The following is a 19,137-nucleotide window of genomic DNA, read 5'->3' on the forward strand; positions in this document are numbered from 1 at the left end:
CTCAATGGAGATGAGTTGGTGGTGGACAGGGAGGCCTGGCATGCTGCAGTCCATGGGGTCGCAAAGAGTTGAACACGACTGAGTGATTGAACTGAACTGAACATGAGTTAGGTAAGCTTCATTCAGACCTGAGTTATAATACCATTGGCAATGAGCTCAATGCTAATGAATGAATGATATTCAGTGTTTGATGCTGCTTTTTCAAGTTAAAAAGAAACACATAAAAAATGTATTGATTGATCAAAATGTAACCAGAGGATCATAGGAATCTAATCCTGCATTTCTTCGGAGAAATCATTCAGTATTTTCTAATTCAATGTTCATGGTGACTTATAGATCATAACAGCAAATAATGATAATTAATTATACCATTCATGACGATTAACATTTAGTAATCTTGTATAAGTTCCTAGAGCAATGTAGAGATGATTGGAATCAGATTGGTTTGTGGGATCCTATGATACTTTCTGTACCTCCCAATACCTTTTGGTATCAGGAGATTGAATATCATGTCAGGTCCAGCTTCCAGGAGTATAAATTTGATCAAATTTTTACATAATATATCTCAGTTTTGCCCCATACCTACTACTTTTGCCATAACTATTCATACTCTGTAACAAGCAATGGAACATCATTTGCAGAGATGAGATGAATATATAATTTTTGACCATGAAATTTCTTTGTCCCCATGGATCTTATCAGATGTTCAACTTGGCCTTCATTTTACAGCAGCCAATGATTACAGTAAAAAGACTGTTTCTATCTTCTCATCATAAAACAAGACCTACATAACCAATGTAGAAGAGATATATATGATAAAGGGAAGTGTAGAATGTTAAAAATGAATAGAAGAAACTGGAAATAGAACTGCCATATGACCCAGCAATCTAATTGCTGGGCATACACTCTGAGGAAACCAGAATTGAAAGAGACACGTGTACCCCAATGTTCATCACAACACTGTTTACAATAGCTAGGACATGGAAGTAACCTAGATGTCCACTGGCAGATGAATGGATAAGAAAACTAGTACATATACACAATGGAATATTACTCAGCGATTAAAAAGAATGAATTTGAATCAGTTCTAATGAGGTGGATGAAACTGGAGCCTATTATACAGAGTGAAGTAAATCAGAAAGAAAAACACCAATACAGTATAATAACGGATATATATGAATTTTAGAAAGATGGTAATGATGATCCTATATGCGAGACAGCAAAAGAGACACAGATGTATACAATAGTCTTTTGGACTCTGTGGGAGAAGCCGAGGGTGGGATGATTTGGAAGAATAGCACTGAAACATTTATATTACCATATGTGAAATAAATCACCAGTCCAGGTTCAATGCATGAGACAGGGCGCTCATGGCCGGTGCACTGGGATGACCCTGAGGGATGGGATGGGGACAGAGGTAAGAAGGGGGTTCAGGATGGGGAACACATGTACACTCATGGCTGATTCCAATATTGTAAAGTAATTAGGCTCCAATTAAAATAAATAATTTTTTTAAAAAGGAATAGAAATGCCATTCAAGGAGAGAGAAGCAGATTAGCACAGACTGAATTTATTCCAATGTGCCTTAATGTAGATGTTCAATAAAACTAGGTTCAATTCTTCTTGAAAATTCCCCCTTTCAAAATCTCTGCAACACAATGCGAACAAACATAAAGAAATGTCTATCTCTAACCCTGTTCATCTCCCACCTTGTACTGTTTATATTCTATGGTGGACATATAATATAATTTAGTTATGGGAAAATTACAAAGCAAGAAGTATTTCAGATCTTCTGTGAGTACGTGCACACACATACACATACACATCAAGGATAGTGGATTAAGTGGAAAGAGTTCTAAGCCAGGAGAAAAGGGTTAGGATCTAATCGCCTGTGAACTGGAAACTATTGGCTTTTTAGGGAGCCTATAGTCAATCTCTATGATATGTTTGCTATGTCTTTGCAGGTTAGGTAGGGTTAACTTTTTTTAAAATTAAAGTATAGTTGACTTGCAATATTATATTAGCTTCAGGTGTACAGGGCTTCCCTTGTGGCTTAGCTGATGAAGAATCCGCCTGCGATGTGGAGACTTGGGTTCAATCCCTGGGTTGGCAAGATCCCCTGGAGAGGGAAAAGGCTACCCACTCCAGTATTTTGACCTGGAGAATTCCAGGGACTGTATAATCCATGCGGTTGTAAAGAGTCAGACATGTCTGAGTGACTTTCACTTTCAGTTGTACAACATAGTGATTCAATATTTGTATAGTTTATGCATGTACAATATTATTAACTATATTCTCTGTAGTATACATTATATCCTTGTGACTTACTTATTTTATAACTTGTTGTTTGCACCTTTTAATCCCTTTCACCTGTTTTCTTCATCCTCTGATCCTCCTTCCCCTGGCAAATGCTGGTTAGTTCTCTGCATCTGCGAGGGTTAAATTCTTTATTGTGATTTTCCATTTCAACATACCAGCTGAGAGAAACAAATGCTGTATCAGGCTAAGAACTACAAAGCAGAAAGTGAATTTATATATTTTTCTCTGTAAATCCCACCATTGGAAAAACATCTAAGTTCTTAGGATTCATACACTGAGAAGAGCCCATAACCTCTATAGCTCTACAGCATATAAATGTGAGAGAAAGAGACCAACATTCAACGATTATATTTATCCAGTTTTGTGTCAGTGATTATTTTGGCTTGCCTTGACTAAAAGAGGAGTGAACAGGAACTCTTCGTCAAGAAAGATCATTTCAGTTCAGTCGCTCAGCCGTGTCCGACTCTTTGTGACCCCATGAATCGCAGCACACCAGGCCTCCCTGTCCATCACCATCTCCCGGAGTTCACTCAGACTCCCTTCCATCGAGTCCGTGATGCCATCCAGCCAACTCATCCTCGGTCATCCCCTTCTCCTCCTGCCCTCAATCCCTCCCAGCATCAGAGTGTTTTCCAATGAGTCAACTCTTCGCATGAGGTGGCCAAAGTACTGGAGCTTCAGCTTTAGAATCATTCCTTCCAAAGAAATTCCAGGGCTGATCTCCTTCAGAATGGACTGGTTGGATCTCCTTGCAGTCCAAGGGACTCTCAAGAGTCTTCTCCAGCACCACAGTTCAAAAGCATCGATTCTTCAGTGCTCAGCCTTCTTCACAGTCCAACTCTCACATCCATACATGACTACTGGAAAAACCATAGCCTTGACTAGACAGACCTTAGTCAGCAAAGTAATGTCTCTGCTTTTGAATATGCTGTCTAGGTTGGTCATAACTTTTCTTCCAAGGAGTAAGCGTCTTTTAATTTCATGGCTGCAATCACCAACTGCAGTGATTTTGGAGCCCCCCAAAATAAAGTCTGACACTGTTTCTACTGTTTCCCCAACTACTTCCCATGGAATGATGGGACCGAATGCCATGATCTTCATTTTCTGAATGTTGAGCTTTAAGCCAACTTTTTCACTCTCCTCTTTCACTTTCATCAAGAGGCTTTTTAGCTCCTCTTCACTTTCTGCCATAAGGGTGGTATCATATGCATATCTGAGGTTATTGATATTTCTCCTAGAATTCATAGGAGAGTGTGTTAGGTAGATTAACAGATGGAATGAATAGTTTGTTTCTACCCATAACATCATCGAAACATTTGTCTGATTTTAAGCCCACTTAATGACTTGGAAGTTTACTTTGGCAACAGAACTTTCTGAGATGGGAAAACAAAATGTAGAAGTGGTCACAGTTCTCACCTCTTTATCAGCTATAGTAGTAGATTCAAGACTTAAAATTTGTTGTCAAATATGGAATTTTATAGAACACAATATGAATCCCAAAATAGACACCAGGAAAAATATTTTTCACCTCTATGACTCTATAGTAAAGGTGATCTCAGATTTAATAGTTATTCCAAAAGAAATGGAGGAAACACTTCATTATGAAACACAATAATATAACAAATTGTGGGAGGATTGTAATTTCAATGAACAGAATGAACACTAGTATTTATTTACCAAATATGTGGCCAATCATGTTTAACTGAAGTTATTATTGCAGTGAGAAGAAATAATAATTTGACTTCTAAGGAGTTTTAATTGACAGTATTATATTTATGCAATGTACATTGACTATAGGATAAGAGAAGTTTTTATAATTACGTGCTGAAAAATGAAAGTATCAATATAAGCTCTATGAATCATGTAAATAATAATAACATAACAATATAGTTAAGTGGAAAGAGTTTCTTCACTAGATCCATATAGCTTAGAAAAATATAATTTCATTAAAATGTCACATACTTATCATCTCTCTCCCTAACCTATCTTTTACAATTTTCCTCATTTTCTCTGTATTCCATTATTTCATCATCTTTAATTAGTAAGAACCAAAATTTAAGGATATCTTTGCATCATCCACTATGGTCCTTAATGTCACCTTAATACGGAAGCTGTGATCCTTTGGAGGATTCCCTTTAGAAAGAAACAGGACTCCTTATAAGATGATATAAGATGTTTCTTGAAGATATATACTTGCAACCAATTATTCAACATATAATTTTCAGATATTTCTATGAAGTGCTTGGGGAATTATCCCATTTTGTCTCCACAAGCACTTCCATTTGCGAGAGATTTTTTCCCCATCAGAATCATTATTCAACAAATATTGATTGCATGTTGCAGGCAAACATGATACCGTATAAGGTAATATGGCGGATGCCAAGGGAATACACACCCGGACCTGATTCCAGTGGGAAAAGGAAACAAGCACTTAAAATCTTATCTAACTTGTGCTACAGGGTGTGAAATGTCCTAAGAGTCAAAAGTAAACTTTGATAGAGAGAAATTCTCTAGATACATAGGCTGTAATGGAAGGAGGAAAATTTTTCTTCTAAGTGAAATTTGGATATCCTAAAAAAAATAAATTTAAAAAAAAGAGATATTCAGAATATACAGAAGGAATTTATCTAATATAGCTGAAGTATAGACTAGCTGAAGAGAAGTAGTGGATGATAAGAGTGGAAAACCGTGTAGAACACAAATACCAAATCACTGGAGTGTCAATGTTTCGATATTCAAACTTGAGTAAAGTTTGAACTTTATTTTATAGGTAATGAAGAATCACATTTTGAATTCTCTCTAAAACCAATTTTGCATTTCCAGAATTTAGTAAAAAACATATATATATATATATATATATATATATATATACACTCATTAAAATAGAGCCTTTACTCCAAACTATAACTCTTCTTTTTGTTTCAGATTTTTCATTATTCGTATACTGCTTCATATGTGATCTACAATATACACACTAGGTAAGTTCTTTGGTCATCTGGTTTTCATGAGCAACTGTCCAACTGAACTGTAGGTGTAGGTGTCAATTTGTTCATGTAAAAATATTTACCTTTTTTCAAGGGAAGTTTGGGAGTTAAATCCTCCAGAAGTAGAGGATTCTGTCCTGCAGTATGCGGCCTGGGGTGTCCAAGGGCAGCAGCTGGTAAGTACAGGCATTAATATGCACCAAACACTGTCAGCCAGGGCCCTATGGAAAATGCTTACAGAAGCCACTGTCTCGTAATAATTGTCCTATTGTATGGATGTTTTCCGTTTACTTTATATCTTTTATCTAATACTCCAATTTAAGAATATACCAAACAGTACCAATACTATGTTGTCAATTAATTAAATAGTAAAAATTTATAGATTAATGTGTGATTAAACTGCTAGTTGACAATGAACCCCAGAAGAGATCCAAGAATATGAAGGCCAGTTCTGCAAAATTCCTGTTACATAATGTTTTATTTATTCTTAAAGCATTGTTCAGAGCAAAAATTTAAGATAGAAGTCTACACTTGACAGTGTTCTCTCAAGAAAAGATTTTTTCATCATCATAATTTGAAATAATTTTGAAATTATCACAAGTTCAAAAAGAGAATGATTGATGTTAAAGCAGTTTGAGCTTCATGATATTCTTGTACATGTTTCAAGCCGGCCTGGATATAGACTTTAAGGGCAGACTGCTCAGAAAGTGGTATTGCTTGTTTGCATGGCTTGAACACGGTCAAAAGTAGTACAAATGGCCAAACTGATTTTTGCTTTTCGTGTGTGTTTATACGCCTACTAGCAACAATGTGAGAATTCCCTTTGTTCCGTATCCTCATCAATACCTAGTTTTTCCAGGCTGCCATATTTTTTGTTAATAATGACATTATTGCTTCTTCATTCCAATTTCTATACTTTTTATTTTATTAAAATCTTTTTGCACTAGCTAACCTACAGATGTATCTAGTTATGGTGTGATAGTTTCTTTTTTTGTGGAAAGATTTTTTTAAATTATTTTATTATGACTGTAAGAGTAAGGTTTTGGTAATCTATGCAAATATAAAATTCCATTTCACCTAAATTTTCAACTGTTTATCAGAATACATTTAAATTATCTGTTTTTTTAATCTTTACTTTTGTTTGTTTTGTTTCTGTATTTATTTTTTCATGTTTTCTAATATTATTTGTAGGTTCTGTCCTCTCTTTTTTCATGGTCAGCTTTGGTTGATATTTATAAATTTCACATTTGTCTTGTCAAAAAGCCAAATATTGAATTGATTTTATCCTTCCTAGTATAATGTTAGTGTTTCCTCTTTCTTTTTTAATAAATAACCAAAGACTAGAATTTTCTCTAAATTTTGCTTAATATTCAGTCAAGTTTGATAGTGACATTTTTATACTAATTTGGTTTGAATATGTAGAAAATGGATCACATGTTCTTACTTCTGATGGGTTATTTTGATGTTTGTTTTCAAATTTACAAAACTATGAACTTGGATTTGAAATTGATTTCTAAATTTCAAAAGCAGGTCTCTGTCATACTGACTTTGAAAATAATGAGAGTTGATTAATGGCTTAACATAAACTTTTACAGATGTTTTCCATGTGGGAAATACAATGTTTTATATGTACCTATTCAGTTCAGTTCAGTTCAGTCGCTCAGTAGTGTCCGACTCTTTGAGACCCTGTGAGCCTATTAGGTCTATCTTAATGCATAATTAAGTTTTTAAGACTTTTTAAAACAAAAGTTTGTCAATAACAATGAGAGAAATACATGCAAAGTTACCAGACAGATTTGAAGCTGCTTAAGCATCTTTATGGTTGTATTTTATAAAGAAATCCTATGTAACAGTATATTCACTGTCATATCTACTCTAAATGGTTGATAAATTATTTTAAAGACAACAAGTAGTCATTTAAAAATGAAAAAAAATACTGCTGTGATTCTGTCCTCCTCAACAGAAGGCAGAAGCTACACTAAAATAGGCCTTAATCCAGGCACCCGCTTTGAAGTTGCTAAACCTAGAGAAAGCATTCCATCTATATGTCCACAAGAAGGAAGGTATAGATTTGGGAATGTTAACTTAAAGGTTGGGACCTGAACCCCAGTCAGTAGCACACTTCTCTAAGAGGCTCCACCCAACCACCTGAGGCTGGCCTCCCTGCCTTCAAAACCTTGCAGTCATTGCAAAGCTGATAAAAGATGCCTTAAAACTTGGGGGCAAACTATTTTTATTAGACACCAAGTGAAACAACTCCTAAATGGGAGAGGTCGTTTATGGATGTCTGATCAAAAGATCTTCAGATACCAAGTAATGTTTAATAAAATCCTGCCTGTTTGAGCTACAAGTGGTCTGTCATTCCAGATCTTTTTAACAATGAAACAGAAGGCAGAAGACCATATTCATAACAACAAACTAGTTATAGTTACAGCTTGGTTACAGCTCACCTGGCAAGCAGGCAGGGGCAAAGGGTAGTGGCTTCAAAGATGCAAGTGCAGGTCAACCCCTAAAGCGGTCCTGATTCCTCTTGGCTTCCCTTTTTATGGTTTCTGTCTCCTCCCTGTGGAGCCTGGTGGGTTATATCCTATGAAAAATAGGTGGTGGTTCAAGTATTCACCAGATTGTTTATGCCCAGGACCAGAGGTTATCACTCAGGTTCTCGACTTCCTCTTTTGTGGGCACCCCCTGTTCTGCTATCTTGGAGTCTTTATTTTTTGCTATTTAACTACCTGACAATTCTAATACCACAGATAATAAGCAGTGTGTTTGTCTTTATCATGTGTCTATTTTAGAGACATTTAAAACAGTGTAAGACTGTCTCTAGATCCGTTCCATTATGATAGTCCTGAAAGCTGACAGCAGAATATGCTAGATATAAAGGTGCAGGTCTGCTCCAGAGAGGGCAAGAATCATTGTGTTCATGGGCAGTGGTGAAGTAGGCAGTCACTGTAGTCCTACTCACTTTCCTCTGCTGCTGACAAGAGAGCTGGTTCATAGGGCAGAGGCAGATTCTAAACACACAAAATGTCAGAACACAGAAACCCAAGATAACCTCATGTTTGTGGCACTAGAGAGTCCTTGGGGAAAATCTATAAATGGCTCTTGTTCTCCATGTCTGAGAGGAGAAAAATTCTGTGCCTAAGTTTATGACAAAATAACAGTTTCATAGTCTCAATGAAGTAGTATAAGTTGCATGCAATTTCTCTAATGATTCATATTTGTTAATGATTCATTATTCTTTAATATATTTGAAACAATCATAAAAGTACTAAAAGTTTATAAAAAGCATAGATCTTCTCAAGGGAGTCATTTTGCAGGTGATTGAATCCTCATACATTTCTATCTTTGAGAATATTACTTAATCTCCATATGGCTTAGTCTCCTTATCTGTAAAGTACTGACAATAGCAGTGCTTTACTAATAATGCTATCATATTTAATGTATTAATACAAAGTATTTTGAAAAATATCAAGCATATAGGATTTTAGAGGTGTTGTTTTTAAAAGATAAACAAATAAAAAACTTTGTCACTTGAATTTCAACTTCTTTAGGACTTTTGATGTCACTAAACTTTTGAAGAAATGAGGTTAAGTTCTGTGTAATGGCATTTTTCAAAGTCATTTGGGAAAGTTTGCGACAAATACCACTCTTATTGAGGTTATGTTTTGTGCAAGTAAACATAAATTCAATGTATTATCATTAAAGAGTTATCTCTACAAATGGCTAATGGTCCATTTCATGTGAATGACAGGCTTTGTCAATATTTGAAGCCATCAGCAAACTCTTCAATATGATTTATCAGAGATGACCCATTGCAGTTAATTTAAATGAGTCTTATAGTGTTTATAAACTAAGGACAATTCTCAGTTTCTAATATTATTTGCTGTAAAATAAACCCCTGCCTATAAAGAAGAAAGGTAAGGGGTTAGGCATAATTCATAAATAAATTCTTAATTAGAATTTAAAGGATGTAGAATTTTTTAGTAGCACTAGGTGTAGGGGAAAACAACTTGGATGGGTCCAACTACATGAGGAAAGAATCTGACATAATACAACATGTATTATTTAGAAAAGGCAGTGAATACATTACTTTAGTTGTAGCAAATGTATTATAGAAATAAATAATAGATCTTGAAACAGGAAAAGGTATATTAGTCATTCATTTGAAAACAATTCTGGTTTAAGAAGGTATAGCCTATTTCTTTTCAAAATAGCTTCATCATATGAAAGTTAAAATCACTCATTGTAAAACATTTTGAAAATTCATATAGTTCCTATAATTATATGAATTCTTCTAAATTAATACATTGGAGAAGGAAATGGCAACCCACTCCAGTACTCTTGCCTGGAGAATCCCTTGGACAGAGGGGCCTGGTGGGCTATAGTCCATGGGGTCACAGAGTCGGACATGACTAAGTGACTGACACACACACACAAATTCATATATAAAAATTAATTATACTTACCTATAATTCCACCATAATAATTGAAAGATTTTGAAAAGCAAATGAAATTTGAGCATAAGAAGGAAAAAACATTTCACTGACTAAAATATGCTATCTAGAATTAGAAAAAATAAACTCAGTTCAAATTCAGATTCTGTTTTTTATTTTGTGACTTATGGAAGGTTGAAAGCTTTAAGCTTGCTTGTTTTAAAAATGAAAGAAAATCATAGCTATTCTCAGTTTAAATGAGATAGGTCATATTCACAAGTTGATTTCCAGAAAACAGTATTAATCATGTATATGTGTATGTATGTGTATGTATCATATATATGTGTATGTGTATCTAGAGAGAGAGAAAAGAAACTTGACTCATACAATTATGGAAGCAATGTGGTCAGCTGGAAACTCTGATAAGTTTTAGTATCACAATCTTGAGCTGCACAACTGAGGCAGAAGTTCTCTTTCAGGAAGCCTGTTTTTGCTGTTAAGGTTTTCAACTGATTAGAAAGGACAAACCATATTATTTTTTAGTTAAAGTGAACTGATTATAAATGCTAATCATACCTTTTAATTACATTCACAACAGGAGTAGTGTTTGACCAAAGAGAGACCAAAACTTAGTCAAATTTACATATAAAATTAGCCATCACAACATAGTAAGGACACAATCAGTTCAGTTCTGTCGCTCAGTCACGTCCGACTATTTGCGACCCCATGAATCACAGCACGCCAGGCCTCCCTGTCCATCACCAACTCCCGGAGTTCACTCAGACTCACATCCATCGAATCAGTGATGCCATCCAGCCATCTCATCCTCTGTCATCTCCTTCTCCTGCCCCCAATCCCTCCCAGCATCAGAGTCTTTTCCAATGAGTCAACTCTTCACATAGGGTGGCCAAAGTACTGGAGTTTCAGCTTCAGCATCATTCCTTCCAAAGAATGATCTCCAGGGCTGATCTCCTTCAGAACAGATTGGTTGGATCTCCTTGCAGTCCAAGGGACTCTCAAGAGTCTTCTCCAACACGACAGTTCAAAAGCATCAAGTCTTCGGTGCTCAGCCTTCTTCACAGTCCAACTCTCACATCCATACATGACCACAGGAAAAGCCATAGCCTTGACTAGATGGACCTTCGTCGGTAAAGTAATGTCTCTGCTTTTGAATATGCTATCTAGGTTGGTCATAACTTTTCTTCCAAGGAGTAAGCGTCTTTTAATTTCATGGCTGCAATCACCATCTGCAGTGATTTTGGAGCCACCCCAAAATGTCTGACACTGTTTCCACTGTTTCCCCATCTATTTCCCGTAAAGTGATGGAACCAGATGCCATGATCTTCATTTTCTGAATGTTGAGCTTTAAGTCAACTTTTTCACTCTCGTCTTTCACTTTCATCAAGAGGCTTTTTAGCTCCTCTTCACTTCCTGCCATAAGAGTGGTGTCATCTGAATATCTGAGGTTACTGATATTTCTCCCGGCAATCTTGATTCCAGCTTGTGTTTCTTCCAGTCCAGTGTTTCTCATGATGTACTCTGCATATAAGTTAAATAAGAAGGGTGACGATATACAGCCTTGACGTACTCCTTTTCCTATTTGCAACCAGTCTGTTGTTCCATGTCCAGTTCTAACTGTTGCTTCCTGACCTGCATACAGATTTCTCAAGAGGCAGGTCAGTTGGTCTGGTATTCCCATCTCTTTCAGAATTTTCCACAGTTTATTGTGATCCACACAGTCAAAGGCTTTGGCATAGTCAATAAAGCAGAAATAGATGTTTTTCTGGAACTCTCTTGCTTTTTTGATGATCCAGCAGATGTTGGCAATTTGATCCCTGGTTCCTCTGCCTTTTCTAAAACCAGCTTGAACATCAGGGAGTTCACGGTTCACAAATTGCTGAAGCCTGGCTTGGACAATTTTGAGCATTACTTTACTAGCATGTGAGATGAGTGCAATTGTGTGGTAGTTTGAGCATTCTTTTGCATTGCCTTTCTTTGGAATTGGAATGAAAACGGACCTTTTCCAGTCCTGTGGCCACTGCTGAGTTTTCCAAATTTGCTGGCATATTGAGTGCAGCACTTTCACAGCATCCTCTTTCAGGATTTGAAATAGCTCAATTGGAATTCCTTCACCTCTACTAGCTTTGTTCGTAGTGATGCTTTCTAAGGCCCACTTGATTTCACATTCCATGATGTCTGGCTCTAGATGAGTGATCACACAATTGTGATTATCTGGGTCGTGAAGATCTTTTTTGTACAGTTCTGTGTATTCTTGCCACCTCTTAATATCTTAATATCTTCTGCTCTGTTAGGTCCATACCATTTCTGTCCTTTATCGAGCCCATCTTTGCATGAAATGTTCCCTTGGTATCTCTAATTTTCTTGAAGAGATCTCTAGTCTTTCCCATTCTGTTGTTTACCTCTGTTTCTTTGCACTGATCGCTGAAGAAGGCTTTCTTATCTCTTCTTGCTATTCTTTGGAACTCCGCATTCAGATGCTTATATCTTTCCTTTTCTCCTTTGCTTTTCACCTCTCTTCTTTTTTTTTTTTTTCCATCTCTCTTCTTATCACAGCTATTTGTAAGGCCTCCCCAGACAGCCATTTTGCTGTTTTGCATTTCTTTTCCATGGGGATGATCTTGAACCCTGTCTCCTATACAATGTCACGAACGTCATTCTGTAGTTCATCAGGCACTCTATCTATCAGATCTAGGCCCTTAAATCTATTTCTCACTTCCACTGTATAATCATAAGGGATTTGATTTAAGTCATACCTGAATGGTCTAGCGGTTTTCCCTACTTTCTTCAATTTGAGTCTGAATTTGGTAATAAGGAATTCATGATCTGAGCCACCGTCAGCTGCTGTTCTTGTTTTTGTTGACAGTATAGAGTTTCTCCATCTTTGGCTGCAAAGAATATAATCAGTCTGATTTTGGTGTTGACCATGTGGTGGTGTCCATGTGTAGAGTCTTCTCTTGTGTTGTTGAAAGAGGGTGTTTGCTATGACCAGTGCATTTTCTTGGCAAAACTCTATTAGTCTTTGCCCTACTTCATTCTGCATTCCAAAGCCACATTTGCCTGTTACTCCAGGTGTTTCTTGACTTCCTACTTTTGCATCCAGTCCCCTATAATGAAAAGGACATCTTTTTTGGGTGTTTCTTCTAAAAGGTCTTGTTGGTGTTCATAGAACCATTCAACTTCAGTTTCTTCAGCATTACTGGTTGGGGCATAATCACACAATAAATGATATCTATTCATTTGATTCTCACTTGTCCTTTCATGTATTAACATAATTAGTGCAGAATTTCATCTCTTACCCCTAAAACATTTTACAGCTTATTTTCTAATATCCCTTCTTCAGTGGCTAGCCACTCTAATTCACAGCTGCAGAGATATGGATAATAATGCAGATCTTTAACAGCTGCCGCAAGCTTATGGAATGTCACTGAAGTGTCACAGAGTGCCACTGATGCGACTCACAGGATGTGACTCAGGTGTCGCATCATCTGACTCCTGACACTCCATCACAGCACACAGCACAGACTTTGCTCTGCCTGAACTAAACTCTGTAATATGCACAGGGTGACACAGGGCTGCTGTATGTTCTAAGACATTTCCCTTTCTATACCCAGCCATTGTTTTCTTTTCATCAGAACTCTTTGTCAAAGACTTCCCATCCTCTTTGACAATTTTTTCCACAATATGTCTACATCTAAGTGAATTGCTTACTCCTCAATAGTCTAAGATTCTATATATAGGTCTTTAGTTTCTTTAGGTAGATATAATCCTAAGTATTTTATTCTTTTCATTGCAATGGTGAATGGAATTATTTCCTTAATTTCTCTTTCTATTTTCTCATGATTAGTGTATAGGAATGCAAGGGATTTCTGTGTGTTGATTTTATACCCTGCAACTTTACTATATTCATTGATTAGCTCTAGTAATTTTCTGGTGGAGGCTTTGGAGTTCTCTGTGTAGAGGATCATGTCATCTGCAAACAGTGAGAGTTTTACTTCTTCCTTTCAAATTTAGATTCCTTTTATTTCTTTTTCTGCTCTGATTGCTGTGGCCAAAACTTCCCAAAGTGGCAGATTCATGTGGATGTATGGCAAAACCAATACAGTATTGTAAAGTAATTAACCCCCAATTAAAATAAATAAATCTATATTTAAAAAAGAATAAGTATGGTTCTGGCACAACAGGCAAAAAAAAAAAAATAGTCTAACATTCTTGTTTTTTACCTCAGATTTTAAATATTTTATATTATTTATATACATTGCTATATTCCACCACTGAGCTCTAGTCATTTCCAGGGCAGACAGAATAAAGAATATGCTAAATGTCTCTGACCTCACTCTCTGTTCCGTTTTTCTCTCATCTTCCATCCCCTCTTCCTCCTTCATAAAAATTCATTTAGCACACGGCAAAAGGCTTATTTAATAAGAAACTAATGAAAGATAACTGTTGTCTCCATGGATAATGGGATGCCAAAGAAGGTTTTGAGAATGGCATAATATGAAAAGATATCATACATGAAAAGACACGTTTGGCAGGAAAGTTTATAACAGAGTGTAGGTAACTAAAGGCAAAGAGCTAGGTTTAGAGGCCATTAGTATAATCTAGCACTGATTTGATAAGAAACAATATATTTAAGAGATGAATAAATCAAGATTTAAACTGAGAAACTTTGCTTGTAGTTGAAAAATAAAAATATAAAGTATTTATTATATATAAATTATATGTGTATTTCTATACATTTTACAAATAAACTCATTTAGACTTCTAATTTATTTAAGCCACTTTACTGAATACAAATAAAAATTGATGCATACTAAAGGCTGTACTTTGCATTGAATACATACAAAAGACTGTACATATTTAATGTATAAAACTTGATGAGATGAAAATAAGTAAACATCACGAAAGCATCACCACCATCAACAATGTAAACATATCTGTCACCTCCAAAAGATTTTTACTGCTCTCTACTTTTTCATGTGATAAGAACACAACATAAGATAGATTCCTTGCTAGATAGTGCTAGTATTTCTTTCAGTCTATTTAGGGTAAAATAAAATCACCATACCTGTTCTTTCAATGGCATAAAGCTTTAAACATATTCAGTGTGTTACTTAATTTATCACAACTTAGGTGTTTAAAGAAATCACATTTCTGCACGTTATTATCTATATATCTGAAAAACATAATGTTTAGGTAATTCTCCAAATATAAACTGTTGCTGTTGGTTAATCACTGAGTGGTGTCTGATTCTTTGCAACCCCATGGACCGTAGCCTGCCAGGCTCCTGTGTCCATGGGATTTCCCAGACAAGAATCCTAGAGCGGGTTGCCATTTCCTTTTCCTATCTAGTGGCACGTAGATAGTTTACCACTAAGCCACCATGGAAGCCTTTCCAAATACGAATACAAAACTATCAAATTTTCTATCACCTGCATTTTTACCTACGAAATATTTACCTTAAAATTATATTAAAATCTTAAGTGATTAGCAAGGGTTCTTTGCCTCTAGAACAGTTTCAATTTCTTTGGCGTAACTTGCTTACATTTTAATTAATAAACATTTTGAACAATTTTATTGACTTTACAGGTTGACCTTAATTCTTCTTGGTTTAAAAGCAGATGTATAAGGTAGCATTTTTCAAACATGTCATTGAGATGTCATGTCCCCCACTATAAATCAACACGATTTTGCTTCATATGTTAGTATCTTTTTTTCCAGTATAAAAGTGATCATTTTAAATATCATTAAGATATATTCAAGAGATATATGATAAGCATTTGCAAATGTAAGATATACATGTGTATACTCTTACGTACATTCACTCCCTGCCACTGGTGTCATGTACATTTGGGAAAAAGGTCATGGTTTAGAGTCCCAGCATACCAGCATACCAGAGGTGACATAGAAATAAAGAAAAGCAACCACTGAGAGTCAAGTTCTGTGTGTGTGTGCTCCGTCACTTCAGTGGTGTTGCTTCAGTGGTGTCTGAAGCTTTGCAACCCCATGGACTATAGCCTGCCAGTCTTCTCTGTCCATGGGATTCTCGAGGCAAGAATACTGGAGTGGATTGCGATGCCCTTCTTCAGGGGATCTTCCCAACCCAGGGATCAAACCTCCATCTCCTCTGTCTCCTGCATTGCAGGTGGATTCTTTACCCACTGAGCCATCTGGGAAGCTGAAACAACGTCTATTTCAAGTTAATTTTTGCTGTGTTGTGTGTGGTATGGTGCTTTTTCTTAGTGAGTACTTTGGTGCAGGAAATCTTCCAGGAAATTTACACCATAACATCTTCAAGTGTTTGGAGTGATAAACTTTTCTCATATAAATGAAGCTGGACCTTTTTAAAAACTGTTTATTTTCATTAGTGGCAAGAAGTGAAAGCAAGATGACTTTTTCATTTCATCTGGAACAAAATTAGTTTGTGTTTTTATTTCCATGAGATAATAAAAGCAGTGATTCTTACTGCCTTCTAGTACTAGATATACCTAAGGTCTAATGGGTCTCACTTCAAGTTTGGGATAAGGAAAATCAGTATCAAGAAGTATACTATTTTTCTATAATCAATATTTTGCCTAGTAGTAACTGATGAATAATTGGGTTTTTTAAAAAATCACAACAAAAATACCCTTAAAATATCTCAAGCATTTTGACTGATACTTTTGCATTGTATTCAAGTACATGTTTACATTAATGTATCATGTTGGCAGGGGTTCCCTGATGGCTCACCAAGTAAAGAATCTGCCTGCAATCCAGGAGACATAGGAGATGTAGGTTCCATCCCTGGGTCAGGAAGACACTCTGAAGGAGGAAATGGCAATCCAATCCAGTATTCTTTCCTGAAAAATACCATGGACAGAGGATTCTTGCTGGCTACAGTCCATAGGGCCATAAGGAGTTGGACGGGATGGAGTGACTGAATGCATACTCCCACATACCTACATACATCATGTAGGCAAATGTGACAGGAAGTACATTCTCACATAAGTAAAATAACAGTGTAAGTGTATATGTGGAAAGCTATGTAATTACAATATCTAATTTAAAGGAAAAGTAATTTCCACTACTATCCAATATAAATCTCTTAGTGTCTTCTAAATATTTAAGCAGCATATCTATGACTTTTCTACCAAATTCACAGATTTCCAAAAGAAATAGAAAATGAAATTCTTATCCTTTATGAGCAACATATTTCAGATTATTTTCTTCCAGTTAAGTATTGCTTATTTCAGTGTAAGGAAAAAACTTAGCAACTCATGTACTGTTAGCTATACTTGTATTGCTTTTAAAGGGTTAACACTGGCAGTATTAGAAGCCGCTTGGTAAGTAAGAGGTGACTTGACTTTGATGACTGCCTTGGTCTATAAACAAACTCTTTGACTGCTTTGGTTTTTAAACAAATTCTCTGAAAGCAAGAGTTCAAATTCTGTAATTCTCATAGCATGTATAGCTGTATATTGAGCTATGGAGTTAGCAGCATGAATTTTCCATTGAAAATAATAAAAAAGAAACTGCTTAGAGAAGATGTTGTAACCTGTGCTAGTATGTGAAAATGAAGATTGTTAGATACTGACAGTTATAAGTGAGGGCAGCCCTGACTTAGATTTAGAGAGTGACTAGAAATATTACCAAACTTATATCTAATAATAATAATATTAATAACTAAAAACAAGAAAAGAACACCATCAGTTCATTGTATGCCATTTGAGAATACCATTTATGTATGCTGTATTTATTCAACATTTGGAAAAATCAAATGGAAGTCAATACTATATATATAAAGGGCCAATTTTAATGACAGAACATCTAAATTTTACTTATCTCTTCCAAGGGGAGGTGGTAGTCTTTATTCTGATTTAAAGTGCTTCATTTGGTTTAACCAGTATGAATTACAAAATTTTATAGAGCTTTTTACTAGGTCTTATGAACTTGTTACTTATTAGGTGTATAAATAGCATAATATCTATTCTAGAAACTCAAAGGAAATAGACTTAAAGATGAGAATACTCACCTTTGGAAACACCTACAACAGGAAAATTGTAACATGGGCCTCACCTTGCAGGGGGAGTCCTCTCTGAGGTGATGGAGCAATTTCTTGGAGGCAGTAATCAACCAGCTGAGTTTTGGAGTTATATACCAAGATTTAGACCATTACTTAAAGGCATCTTCTGGACTATAAGGAAGTTCTCAATTTGAAAAGAAATAGAGTAGACTGGTATGGAATCATGCTTGAATTATTTTGTTTATACTTTTAATAAAAGAAGCTCATAATTTATACATTATTTCCAAATATCTCATCTTTTGAAAAAAATAAACTATAAATATAAAATATGTCAGCAGACTTGAACTAGAATGAATAACCATAAAAATTCTCTGTAATAAAAACTCACTATGTTTCCCTTAACTTACATTTAAACAATTTTGAGTTATTTAGTAATAATAAGATAAATGTAACAGCCATATCTTTTTCCCCTATTTGTTTGTTTCCCAACATATAGAACAATTTCTGTGGCACTTCTTGTCTCATGCTGCTCCTAATGTGGAATTAAATAATATATTATGGTGTTAGAGCTAGAAACATTCTAGGACTGCAGATTTTTAAACTAAAAATGTAGATCATACATAATCCAGTGTACTGACTACTTTGAACAGATCCTGCTAAGCAGACCATTTGAATGGAATAGCAACATAGATGATGATCAGTGAAGGTTTTTAAATATTAGACTCTTTCTGTTTCATTGCAGCTAAGGTCTTGTATATCTATTATTCTTACTTTTAACCATACAGGGTTATTCAACAGTGCTGCCAAGTCATATTCCCTTAACGAGTATGACTAAATAAAAATTTTAATAATAAGATTATAGTAGTGTTTATCGTAAGATATGAAACCATCCTATACAAACCCTGAGGTATGAAGATTCCAATTAGGAAAAGTTCAGTATTCTAGTGATTTGCTGTTTTTTCATAAAATGGCATGAAGAGAACTCTCTGAGCAAACTGGTCTACGTTGATGTCAAGATTCCTCATGTCAGAAATAATTCCAGGTATCCTTCTGTGATGTGGTAGAGGAACCCTCCCCTTGCTCTCCTTCTTAAGAACAACAAAGATACTGAACATGTGAAAAGAAACTCTATATTTATGATACTATGAATCGACCACAACCTAAACTATTGTCTCTAAGGAACATGAAGTAATGATTCTCCAGAGCCAGGAAAAAGTTGAAAGCAACTATACTCTTTGGCAGATTTCAGAAACGCAGAGAAAGAGTCAAATTGACTATTTTGGCTGGTAATTTCAATGCTTGTCTTATAAAAGATATAGTCTTATGGAAAATCCATATAGTTATATAGAAAATCAGTAAGGATATAAAAAATTTGATC

The 19,137-nt window shown here is 35.5% G+C and overlaps 1 protein-coding gene across 1 annotated transcript in view; it reads left to right on the top strand.

Annotated features, from left to right (window-relative positions):
• The window catches only part of DPP10 (dipeptidyl peptidase like 10), a 769,909-nt gene that overhangs the window by 595,913 nt on the left and 154,859 nt on the right, over positions 1 to 19,137 (top strand). Inside the window, exons 6-7 of the mRNA XM_069577778.1 lie at positions 5,245 to 5,297; positions 5,398 to 5,479. Of these exons, the coding sequence (XP_069433879.1) occupies positions 5,245 to 5,297; positions 5,398 to 5,479 (135 nt within the window). The remainder of the gene's footprint in view (positions 1 to 5,244; positions 5,298 to 5,397; positions 5,480 to 19,137) is intronic.

Source organism: Ovis canadensis, chromosome 2 (genome assembly GCF_042477335.2).
Source record: "Ovis canadensis isolate MfBH-ARS-UI-01 breed Bighorn chromosome 2, ARS-UI_OviCan_v2, whole genome shotgun sequence".
NCBI classification, from domain to species: domain Eukaryota; kingdom Metazoa; phylum Chordata; class Mammalia; order Artiodactyla; family Bovidae; genus Ovis; species Ovis canadensis.